General features: G+C 38.1%; 1 protein-coding gene across 2 annotated transcripts in view; it reads left to right on the top strand.

The window, feature by feature from the left end:
- Positions 1 to 4,762: 4,762 nt before the first annotated feature.
- MDFIC (MyoD family inhibitor domain containing) overlaps positions 4,763 to 13,186 on the top strand; it is an 87,433-nt gene continuing 79,009 nt past the window's right edge. The window contains exons 1-2 of one of the 2 annotated variants that reach the window (XM_036231022.1): positions 4,763 to 5,094; positions 5,388 to 5,560. In XM_036231022.1, the coding sequence (XP_036086915.1) occupies positions 5,476 to 5,560 (85 nt within the window). In that variant the 5' untranslated portion in view covers positions 4,763 to 5,094; positions 5,388 to 5,475. Of the gene's footprint in view, positions 5,095 to 5,384; positions 5,561 to 13,186 lie in introns of both variants that reach the window. The other variant, XM_036231021.1, reaches the window with a different exon arrangement.

Here is a 13,186-nt window from a genome sequence, read left to right as displayed (position 1 = left end):
TTCCCTTAATGACTCAGGCCCTCATTAGGAACACTCACTGTGCTGTTCTACTGAGCTGAATTCATGAAGGCATTGTTATGACGTGTTTATTGTCCTGTGTCTTCCCTGTCTGTCAGCTGTCATTTTTTCTGCTGTCATTTTTTTCTGACCTAATAGCTCCCTTAGCTAACCCTTTTTATCAAAGCCCCCAAACCCTAAAACAATAGAAAATAAAGTTTGTTTAGAAGGGTATGTTCACACACACACTCACACACACACACACACACACAAAATTAGTAAGATTTGAGAAAGTTGATGACCATTGTGTTGGCACTATGTAAAGGTCATGAAGGTTATTTTAGGTGTTTAGAGGCTTTGGGTTATTTCCTGGTTTCTATGTCTTGTGCACCCCCTGGGATACATGCACAGTTAAATATCTCACTTGTAGATCTCTGGTTTAGATAACTATGGCAGGAGAGTAACTTTGACTTTAGCTAGGCAGATAAGCCTCTGCCAAAGTGAAAATTAATTTAGTTTCTTTTTAGACAACTCATTTTTTTTATCACCCGAACCTAACATTTGGTCTAGCATATAGTAGGTACACAAAAGATATTTCCTGAATGTTGAATGAACGAATGATGAAGATTAAATAGTTATAAAGATGCTTTCTAAACACTTTTAATTAGTTCATTTTATCTGCTTAGCTCATGTCAGACCTCCTTCACAACAAGTTCACATATTATTATGTCATCATTAGTGTGTACATCACTAGGCAGGAATGGTTGTAAGGCACATTGGAATTTCAATGGTAGAAAGCTTTGAGCCAGGGATAGGGCATCCAGTGGAAAGCTAGCCCCCATGCAAGGTTTCCACTCATATAGATTGCTATAGTATGAACCATGACAGAATCTGGCTTAATAAATACCATAATGTAATACCCAGGAGCATCTGGATTAGTGGCTGGGACACTAGCAATAGTAGTAACTAAATAATGGTGATTCTCAAAGCCAGGCAGATAGCAGTATTATGACATTGGGAAGAGTTTGGAGAAAGGCCAGTGAGGACACATTTGAACTAAGTTTTAGGGTATAACTGTGCCTTAGGCTTTTTGCTTCTATACTACGCACTCACCTTGGGCACTCCAAACCTCCTAGCTAGTATTGCCTATGTGCTTATATTCCAGACAGTGGTCCAGCAGCCTACTGGATGCTTCCAGTTAGCTGTCTTGCAGGTATTTCAGACTATACATCATCTACAGGATTAACTCAACAGCTTTCTTCCAAACCTGCTTCTCCTAAATGTTTCCATCTCTGAAGTATTAATATCATCCACCTATGTGCAGAAATCTGGAAGTTGTCCTCGATCCTCTAGCTCTCTCATCCTTTACCTCTATCTATCTGGCTCTATTCCTTCTTCCAGTATCTTTCCTTGCATCCTAATTGGATGTCTTAGCTCTAATCTCGTACCTCCACATCATTTACACATTACACCAGAGTGGCTTTTAAAAATAGAGATTTGGATAATATATCCTCCTTGTTCAAAGAAGATAAGACTCCTTCTCTGCTTTCTCTTCAGCTTCATTCTTCATCTCTCTTCCCCTTGCATTTGTTTATCTTCTTAAGTTGAATTTATTGCAGTACTTCAAGGATGCTAGGACTCAAAACTCTGGGCTTTCACCCACACTGTCACTCTTCATGGAACAGTCTTTTTTCCTATTTTCACTTTCTCCTCCTTGTCTCAGTGGAGACGTAATTTTTTTCCAGCAAAGATTCTTTAATTCCTAGATAAGACTACATCTTTTCTAGCTATTAGTGTAGCATCCCAGAACTTCCATCACCATCTCATTCAGTGACTGTTGTTGTAAGTAGTTGTGTCCTAATTTCCTTTTAGACTGTGAGTTCCATGAGGGCAATGAATACATTGTCATCTTCACTGCTGCATTCCCAGCACTCATGACAGGCCCTCCACCTCCATACATGTTTGCTGAGTAAACAAATGAGAGGACGAAGGCCCTGAAGTGCTCATCAAGAACAAAGCTAACAGATTAGTCAGACAGATTAAACAAGTACAGCAAAGGATGGGGTAAATGGGCAGCTTGGAACACTTAGCAGCTCACACTTAATTTTTGGTGTATCAGATACCAAGCTTGTGGACTTCTAGGTCTCCCCAGAGGGGAGACCTGAGTTTAATTAGAAATTTAACTAAATCCTATAAGCATAACCCTGGCAAATTATGGATAAAGCCAATGTAAGAATCACTGAGAAAATTTGTGTAAAGTTCATGGCCTGTTTACCTAATTTTTTGATGTGATCCTTATAGTATAGTCATTATGCCATGATCAACATTACCCATCAAAATGCTTCTGCTGTGTAATAATGGTAATAGTCAATATTTTCGAGCACCTGTCCTCAAATCTGACGTTTTTCCAAATGGCATGAGAGAATTATCTAGTCCTCAAGGGATCCTATGAAGAGTTTCTCTTATTTTCACTTAATGAGACAACTGAGGCATAAAAAGGTTGACTAACTTTCCCAAATTTGCACATCTGAGCAAGAGACAGAATTTGCCTATCTTAGCGATTCTTTCATTTTTTCCTTATATTTTTATTTGAATTTTATTTCTTTTCCATTAAAAGGTATAATGTTTAAATTTAATTCAAGGATTGTTCATTGAATTACCTATTATGTGTGCCACATTAGGTATAGTGTGAATTTAAATTAAAAAATATTTGTTACTGATTATGACTTTCTTGAAGAGTGCTGTAACTTGTTGATATTCATAGGCTTTAAACATTGCGGGGAGCAAAGTTTGCCACTGTAAAATATTTATCCTTGGCATAACTTTCTTGGGATATTTATTATTTTAAGTCGATTATTTTTAAGAAACAAAAGACTCAGAAAGAACCTGTAACCTTCCCCTAAGGGTTTAAAAGAATTTAGATAGAGGACCTGCTCCAAGAAAAGAAATATCATCACAGATAACTATAGTTTAACATAAACTAAATGTGACAGGGAGGAACCTAGCAAGAACCATTTGATCAAAGTCCTCTTTGCGTCCCATTTTTGAAAAGGGTCCACCAAACGTTTATTCACCAAACATCTGCTTTTCCTTCTTCTTGTGAATTGTCTTCCTGACCTTCGAAGTCCTAAACTACTTTTCCTTTGCTCCAAAAAGTCATATAAGGCTCAACTGCCCAATGTATCCTCAGATCTCATAGTCTTATGGAAATCTCATGTGTCGTATGTGATAAATATGGTCATTTTCTCAATCTATTTCATGTTAATTTGATTATTAGTCCAGCCAGAATAACTTAGAAAGCTATGAGGAAAATTAATTTTTCCATTTCGATAATATCTTAGGAGAGTAAACAAAAAAGAGGCAAGGAAATATGTAAGAAAGGGATAAAACAGAATCTTCCAGAGTATCTACTTTCTATTTTGCTCCTTTGGGTGCAGACCGAGTTGCACTAGGCAGTAATTCATTCTCTAATGGTGGTGCTGTCCTCCTCGGAATTGATTGGCTTCCACCAAGCAGGTTCCAAATAGTACATTCCCTATACAAGTTTTCGGGAGAGTTAAGGCACTTTTATACACACTACTTCTGAAATTTCTAAATTAAAATTAAAAAGCATTTGTTAGTCATAGGTCATTGGGAAAAATGTCATTGTATTTTGGAAGTATGGTCTGAGTAATTGTCATCAGAAACTTCAAAGCTGAGTGTTTTTCAGGTTTAACTGAAAGCATGTTTGGTGGCACTAACTTTTTAATGGTAAGAAATGGATCTTCTCAATCAATTGGAATTATTTGCAATTTTTTTTTTTTGAATAAATGAAATCTCTGAGATCTTTTTAATGATATATTAATGATGGAAAGAAGATGTATCCATTGTATATTTTCCTCAATTTTGGTAACATTACTATGATTCTTCACTTGTCCTAGAGATTCAAAGAATGTGTTTGTTCTAGCTTTCTACAAATGAGTTCTGCATTTCATTCAATTAAATAAAGAGCAAAAGTTATCTGAATGTATATTTTAAGTACTTTATATCTGCAAATTATACTTGTTCTTGGCTCATCAGATTAAGCTACAATCAGAACAACTTTATAAAAGGAGAGTTGATCTGCTATTTACTTCCAACCACAAATTTATCTTGCCACACAGAAAAATCAGTCCAGGAAGACTGCAAAAGGCCTGGCTTGGGGCCTTGGACCAAGGTGTCACCCTTGCCTGCCTGGATGCTTCCAGTTCATTCATGTAACTGTAACTGATTTTACCATATCCAAAATCCTGTATGACCAAAATAAACACAAAACTGAAAAACAGATTAAAAGGAATTTCAGAGCCAGAGATTAAATATGCATCTAGGGGTCAAGGTTACAAAGCCATAATTTATTCCACCAGGAAAGTTTGATATTTTTGTATTATTATTATTATTGTTGTTGTTGTTATTATTATTTTGCATTGTCCACCCTAAAGGTTTCTTCTCTCACAGCATTCCCAGGATTTCGGTTGTTCTGGGGCTGGACCCGGGAAGAGCAGCTGGGAGGGAGGGATGGGGTGACTGGGATCCGAGAGAGGGGGAGAGCAGAATCTTAGGCAGTCAGGGACCAGCCAATTTACTCCTTTCCCCAGCCTGGAGATGAGCTCTTCTCAGCCCTATGTCTTTGGCCTCCTGACCCAGACAGAATGAGGCACAAGGGAGCGGGCAGCCAGCCAGGTCGCTGCCCCCAGCCTAGGGGCCGCGGGCCAAGAGTTTGAGTCCTCCCCAGTCCGAATATGCTGAAAAGAAGCGACAGAGGGAGAGGTGTTTCAGGAGTGTAAAAGTGGTGGAAGGGGAGAAGAGAGACAGAGGGAAAAGTCCCCTTTGGAGGAGAACTCGCTGGACTGAACTGGCTAGAAGAGGGGGCGGAGAGCACGGAGTCAGAGGAACAGCCACTACTGCAGTTGCCGCCACTGCGGTGTCTGGCTGAGCCTGAGGGAGGCGGGGAGGGACACGCTGGGGCGGCCTCCACCATCAGGCCACTGGGGCGAGATGCAACCTCTGCCGGAGCCTCACTAACTTTGCGGAAGAGGAGGAGGAGGAAAGGGCTTTGAGCGACTTGGTGGGGATGCCGAGGTAGGTAGTGGTCTTCTGGGTTGGGAGGAGGAGGGGTTTGGTCTCTTCCCTAGGGTTTCTCCCAAATCCAATCCCCTCCCGTCTTCAGTGGACCGGGCACCCCCGAGATTCGGCTGCTGTCAGCTTTCTGGGTAAACAGTTTTCCTCCCTGGTTGGTTTCAAATCAAAACTTCCCAGGGGTGGGGTTTGGGGGAGGGAAATGGAGAGACGGGGAGGGAATGTCCCACAGGGGTGGTGTGCTCTTCTCTAAAACACCCCCTTTTCCCTCTCTCCCCCACCCCCCACCCCAGAAGCAGTCACTTCCCTGCACCCAACACTTAACGGCCTTTCAGCGTCCGCCCCACGGGGCGGCCAGCTAGGCGGCAGTCGGTGAAGCAGCCCATGTCCGGCGTGAGTGAATCCTTAACTCCCGGGCCCCAGCGCGGGGCCGAGGCGGGCGATGGCCGCCTGGGCGCACCGGCCCAGGGTGAGTGCGAACTTGCAAGTTGCAAGCTTCTTTGTCATTGCTGAATTTTAAAATTTGTTCACATATTTTTCTGATGGCGGTGTGTATGTGTGAGCGTTTTTTTTGTTTTTGTTTTTGATTTTTTTAGAGGGGGGAGACGGGGGGAGGGGTGTCGGTATGGCAGGGACGTATTCCTACCTCATTGTTATGAACTTTTTGCACAGTTAGCGTTACTCAATCAAGTTCCCCAGGATTCCTGCCCTAGATCAACAACCGGATAAGAGGGCGGAATCCACTGGTGCCTCCACTCCCCTTTCCTTTGGCTGTGGAGAAACAGGATGACAGGATCGCTGCTTTTTAAAGTATATGTATGGGATGGGGTTTAAAACTCAGAATGTGTGGGTTCTAAAACACTTCTACCCTAGGTCTCTATAGTTTTTACGTGTTCTTCGGATCCAGGACTGCCTCTGTACTCTGAACAAGTATGCATTCCCTTCATCTTTCTGTTTCTTGTGGGCTACTCTCAGCTCTGGTTTATAATCTAGGTTTCTGTGACCAATTGCTTTGGAATGGCTCATACATAGGTTTTCAATAATTGTTTTGTTTCGAAATAAACATTCCTTTAAAGAAACACTTTCCAAGTGTTCTTCCAAAGTGTAAACACACACAGGCTATGAAAGAAAATATCTTGTTTCTGAGAAACTTCTGTAACAGTCTTATGAACAAGTCAGACTTTCTTCTCTTGAAGGTAACATCAGATTTCCATTGGTTACTAAGATCAAGGGCCTTACTCTTCTGCTGGGTAGGCTGGTTCTGATTTGAAGAGTTCTGATACTGTTATGAACTAATTTCCCAGGGCTCAAAAACCTACTTTATACTTTTGATTTTAAGCATTAGCTGATGGCTTTTTCCCCCTTTAACAGTACTGTAGTGGGGTTCTTCACATTCTTTTCATTAAAGGCAGCAAAAGTGGAAAAGTTAATATTTAATGCACAATAGAAAGCAGAAAACATCCATGGCTAAATCAAAATGTTCTGGCATTCAAGGCTGTTAAATCGAATTATGTCTATCATTTTTTTTCCCCCTAAACAGTTGAGTCACTTTTTTCTAAACAGAAAATAGAGAAAATCTGAAAATCAGAAAACTAGAATGATAAACATGTTTTTCCAGAAGCAAACCGTGTGCTACACATTGTACTGCCAACACAGCCATTTTCCTAGCCTTGGACATGCTCTTCGTAGTCATTGCCTCACTCTTATATGTTGTTAATCACTATTGTTAAACAATGCTTATGTCAAAATCAAAATCAAGCACACTAGAAAAACAATTGATTTGGAAATAGTTGATGTCTACAATATCCTACTGAAAAACTGCAATTTTATAATAAGCTAAAAGATCTTGGCGGTGATACTTAATGCACCTGTGCAGATATAGTGCTGTAAGGTATCACATAATCTGACTTTAAGAATGGTCTGAAAGAGAATGTTGGCTTAATACAACACAAACATTATCAGTGTGGAAACTCTTAGGTTAGATTTTACCTGAAAACTGACTTAACCTCAAAAACGAAGTTACATATTGCTTTTTTTTTAATTAGCTTGACTGACAGCATCCTTTAGATAGGTATCAATTTAATTGTAAATGGAATATTACGTTGACTTTTTAAAAAGAAAATTCTAAGGATCTTGTTAAAATATTGTGTCTCAAACTAGCAGATTTCATAAGGTGTACTGAAAGAAAAACAATTGTTAGGGCAAGTGATTAGAAAAAAAGCCTCAAGATGTAACCTCCTTGGTTAGGTTGGTTTTATTGATAAACATGTAGGAGGAGCTTTGAAAACAGGACTTATCAACTCTTGAACCCCTACTCAAGTTCTTTCATCCTTTTTTTTCTTTCCTTGAATTCTTTATCATCTTTTCTGAAGAATAGCTTAATGATTTTCTAGTAGAATGCGGCTACTGAGTTAACTGAAACTTAATTTTAAAATTAAAATAAGTGAGAAAAAATAGAATGTTTTATGAAAGCTAACAAAATTTTTTTCATGTGGATAAAGGATAAAGTTAAGTTTTTCTTGCAAACAAAGTTAAATACATAAACACGCAAAGAAATATAGTATATAACTCATATTGTGATGAGCTCTCTATAATGCTAACCAAAGGCACCAAAGGTATAGAATGTTAAAGTTGAAGGCAGTTTTAGGGGGGTCTCTTCTGAACTCCCCATCAGGTCTAGAATTGCTTTCTACATTCTTTATGGTGGTTAGTTAGAATCCTATAGTGTCATGCATTTTACAGCATTCAGAGTTATGAAATTTTTCCTTATTGGGAGCATAGCTCTGTCTCTTTAAAATGTCTACCCTTTCGCTGTGATTCTATAAGCAAAATTCTGTTGCTTTGAAACATTAAAAATCTTTTTTATGGATTTTGAAAATTGTTATAGAGCAAGGATATAAGCTCATATGCTCCAGTATGTAAGAGGGTACATCAAAAGATAGGGAGCAATGGGAGGATTGGGCGTCACTAGAGAGCTCATGGGCCAGTTCACTGTTGTCATTTGGGTTAATATCTTCCAATATTTTAGGAGACACTGGAAATATGGATTTTTATAGATCATCTCTTATTTTTTAACAGTTGGTGACTAATTACACATAATTTTTATCTAGGCCAAACAAATAACACCTGTAGGCTTGACCTCCAAGCAGCTAATTTGCAATCTCTATAAAAAATAGAAACTAAAAGTGCAATTTAAAACTATTTCCTTATATGTGACTAACTTTTGAAAAATTGAGTTGATTTGCATATCTGTTCAAAGTACCCTTGAAAGTATAGGTGAAGGATTGTTGGGGCCAGTAAATGTGGCTGTCATTTTTTTTTTTCTTTTTGATTAAGCATTTTAAAATTCATTGTGTTATCAGCACTCAAAATGTAGATATTTGAGCTTTTTTTTTGCGCTATAGTTAATAAAATCGATAGAGTCAAAAGAACCTTTTAATTAAGTGCTCCTTCATAAACCTGAGACTTATAACTAACTAGAAGGATCTTTAGAAATAATTTAATTCAACTGGCTCTCTTTTTGGAAAGAATGGCTAAAGAATTTAAGTGACTTGACCAAGGTCTCATACATAGTCAAAAATCAGTGTGGAAGCACTAATTGTAAAATATATGTCATTGTGATAAATGTGGTTGAAGCAGAGAATCACTACACATTTCCTGTGGATGGACGAATTAAAGATAAGAGGCTTTAGATATTGTGAATCACTTGAGCCTGTTCCCTTCCCTGCACCACCCTCCCCCCACCCGGCCACCTCATTGCTTTTGCCAAGATTTAGACTGTTGGACTTTGAGTGCCTGAATATACTTTAATGTGATAATGTGTGATTTAATGCACTCTTCTCTCTTGGGAGAGTCCTCTGAGACTATTAGGCGGACTTTTCATAGCAGGATGCAAAATGCCAGTGAAGTTAATTAAAAATAATTTTAAATAGAAGCTAGGGAGAAAATATTCAAGTCGAAATTACATGAGAAGAGCTTTGACTTAGAAGCTTAGCTGAGTTGTCAGGAGTTTATAGAGGCTAATCAGATTTCTTTTATGGGAAGGCTGTTTATTTCAATTTATACAATGTATGCTTGTAATATTCATATTCTTCTACTTTTATCACATTATTTTATTCTTTTGATTAAAAATGGCATTTCTCAAAGTGTGTCAGATTTGGATAGCTTCTATCTCTGGTTCTCAATTGGGGAAGATTGTGCCCTCCAGGAGGCATTTGGCAAAGTCTAGAGGCATGTTTTGTTGTCATAACAGAGTGGAATGGGTGCTCTGTACATCTAATAGGTAGAGGCTAATTATAATAGTAAACATCTTACACTGCACAGAACAGGACAGCTCCTTGCAACAAAGAATGATGTGGCCTATAATGTCAGTAGTATTGAGATACTATCCTAATCTCTCAAAGCCACTGACACTGTTGGCTCAGAATCTCTTAGTGTAAGACTAAGAATCTGCATTTTTTTCACACACTACATGTGCTCTTTATCTCTATTTGAGAGTTATTGTTTTAGAGGCTTTTATCTGTAGAAAGTATGTTACATTGATTGATTTTTAAAAAGTCTTTTCTAGAAGAAAAGCTTCAAAAAGCTTTTTAAAAAGTATCCTTTTCAAGTTCCAAACTTTAAATCATATTACTTTATGTATGTATATTTTCACCTAGTGATCTTCAGCATTTTTATCACATACCCCAATTTAAAAATTTGTCCTGAGTATTAATCCTTAAAAAAGTTTCTTTTCAAAATTCTATGCACAGAATACAAGTAGATTTTGAGCATTAGAAAAAAATACTTAAATACAAATTAAAAAGGGTGAGATAAAAATAAGCAAATAAATAGATAAGTTAGTACTTTCTTCTACCATGTTAGTAGATGTTCTTGGCCTGCCACCTTACATTTCTTTTTGGAGATCCTAGCATTATGGAACAAAGTAGTCCCTAATTTGCATATGAGTTGTATTCATGTGCGAGTCAGATTTTTGTAACCTGGATTATTTTTTCTCATAGAAACAGAGTGATAAATGACATTTAGTTCCATAATAAATCCCAAAAGATTATTAGAATTGAATTTTATTAAATTTTTTTATTCACATGTTTACAATGATAAATCATAGAGAACATGGTATTACAATGCTAGCAACCAAAAATAAATAACTTAAAACTAAAATAAATTAAGTTGAATAGAAATTGTTTTGAGACACTTGAATATAGAAGCTTGAGAAAAGGCAGACAATCAGAAAACTGTAGAAACTTATCTATATTTCAAAGAGGATTTGGGGACATTTTTCAGCACCTTAAAACTATGAGCTAATGTTCATTTTATGTTTAGTTATAGAAGTACAGGGCTTATCAGGTATGCATATTCATTTTCCTTTGGTAAGAAAAAGAATCAAATGACTAAGAAAGAACATAGCTGGGAAAAAAACTAAGAGGGGAAGGTGGGAGGAAGGAAGGAAGTGGTTAAAGAAGAAGTCTATAAATTTAAGAAAGTCTTTGGAGAAGTTGAACTGTTTGAACTGAGAACCATGAAAAAAAAGTTCTAGGGGATAGCATGGTATAAGTTGAGCTAGTGGCTGGCTAGTTAAGAAAGTAGATGATGGGGTAAAAGGTTGGGTTCGACAGGTAGCACTGCTGACCTTGAAATAGTCCCCCAAAATATTTGTGTAATAAATGATTGGGTAAATAGAGGGCTTGATTGCTGCCCAGAACAAGTGTGAGTCAGGTCAACAAATGACAATGAAAAAAAAAAAAAAACAATTTTGAGGTCAAGGTGGAAGATGTGAATAGGGAAAGCATTTATATGTGTGTCTTTGTAATTCAGGACACTGTATAGAGGTTTAATTTTAGTATTGATTTTCATCTTTACCATAGCCTTTTTGTTTCTCTTTACATTGCTTACTTCTGCCCTACTTAGATGCATCTCTCTCTCTCTCTCTCTCTGTATGTGTGTGTGTGTGTGTGTGTGTGTGTGTGTGTGTATACACACACACACACATCCCTGATATATGACAAGTGCAGAAAGAAACAAATTGATGAATGAAACACGGGGCTTCTAGGATGATGGGGGAAATACACATTAACACAAGGTAGACTTATAGGTGCTATAATGGAGGCACAAAGAAAACGAGATAGCAGAACATGGAAGAGAGAAAGCATCTCTAGCTAGGGCATTTGGAAAAACCTGAAGGAAATGTTCGATTTTAGTTGGACCAAGAAGCATGGTCACAGGACTCAGCTCCGTGGAGATAGATGGTAGAAACCAAGCCTTGGAGGGGTTTATTACAGAATGTTAAGTACTTCAGCTTTGCTAAGTAATTGTTTGGGCTGCATAAAGGAGCAGGGAATGAGGTAAAGTTGTAAAGACAGGCTAAAGTCATTTCGAGGATAACCCCATTCTCTTGCTGAGAAGTTTGCATATCCTTTTGGTAGACTTAAAAGCTCTTGAAAGAGGAAGGACAGTACCAAATTGGTGTTTTTTAGAAAAATACATCTGTGTCAATTCAAAGGATGATTTTGGAGGGAGGGGCAAGAGTGAAGACAGTGATTATCCAGAAGGATATTATAATACCCTGACAAAAGATTAGAGAGCCTAGGGCACCACCATTGGAAGTAGAATTGAGAAAATGGATTTAAGAATAGCAAAAGATAGAGCTCTTCCTAGCTGTGAGAGCCCCTTGAGGGCATTGATATTTACTTATTCATCTTGGAATCTCTTAAAACCAATCACAGTGGCCACATTTATTGAATCGATATGGTTGGGCAACACACTTAATATGGGAGATAGTGGAAAGATAGAAATTTAAGGTAATCCATAGATTCGCTTTTCAGCCTGAGTGAAAATATAGGAGGAGCTGCTGAATCTTCTTTTGATCATGTTGAGTCCATGGAACTTATACCTAGGCATGGTAGCCGTGATAGTCAGTAGGCCAATGAAAAAGAGAATTTGTAACTAAAAGAGTTGTGAGAGTTAGGCTCACAGACTAAAACTTCACAACCAGGTAGCTGATGAATGGGCACAAGAGTGAGAGAGAGGACTGAGGACCAGATTTGGGGGAATGACTGTACTTCAGTGAGAAGAAGCACTATAATGCAGAAAAAAGTCTATTAGGATTGGTCACAGAAATGTCAGATGTTTAGTGGTCATGGAAGAAGAGAAGAGCTGAGTTTGTTAAGGGAGAAACACGGTGTATAGAGGACTATTTTTGAATGCATGAACTTTTAGCATGCTCACCACATATTAATGGAAAGAAAACCAAGGATAGAAATAGATTGAAGATAAAAAGGGCATGTGCTAGAGCAATGATGTGGTAGGCATTTATAATTTAAAGAGTAAAATTCTGGGAAGGAATGAGGTAAAGAGACCAGTCTTAGGAAAGCTAAGAACGTTCCCTTTTGAGATGGGAATAGGAGAAAAGGATGAGTGATAATCTAAGAGAAAATTTGGTATAAAAAGAATATTTAAGGCCTAGATCTTCTCAGTAAAATAGATGGTAACATTTGCTGAAAGCAGATGGGGTCAGGATGAGTCAGGAAATATGAGATGTGTGGAAAAGATCTGAAGAATGAAGAATTCAAGAGGGAGTCAGTTTGGGGCAAACAAAAGGGCAGCTCAGTAACATTGAAGGCTTAGTTAATAATGAATAGCATAAAATTTTAGTGGACATGGTCAGCATGGTTGATTGCCTTTCTTAGCAAGGAGCATGCAGGAACATGGGAATAGAAGAAGATAGAATGGATTTTTAGAATTAGTACAGAATTAGAGGTTGGCAGGGTGAAAGTAGTGGGGGCAAGGTGAAGGGAGGAGGATCACACATATGTGGGAAGAATATATTTGTACTAACTGATGTTGAATTTCAGGCTGTTTGGAGAGCCAGAGAAACCAGAAGTGCAATTGGCAAGCAAACATTTCTGGCCAGCAAGAATCATGCCCTGCTGGCCTTGTTTGGTCAGTTCACATACAAGGATTTAATATACATAATTGACCTTTACAGGGCTACTGGGGAAGCTGTGGAATTTTTGGGTGTGTAAGGGCCTTTCCTGTTTCTTTGAACCTTATTTCCTAAAGATTTGAGGAAATATGGAAACATAAATTGACATAATCT

This window comes from Rousettus aegyptiacus, unplaced genomic scaffold, assembly GCF_014176215.1.
Source record: "Rousettus aegyptiacus isolate mRouAeg1 unplaced genomic scaffold, mRouAeg1.p scaffold_m13_p_13, whole genome shotgun sequence".
Classification (NCBI taxonomy): domain Eukaryota; kingdom Metazoa; phylum Chordata; class Mammalia; order Chiroptera; family Pteropodidae; genus Rousettus; species Rousettus aegyptiacus.
Note: the sequence above shows the minus strand (reverse complement) of the source record. Positions and strands in the feature narration are given on the sequence as shown.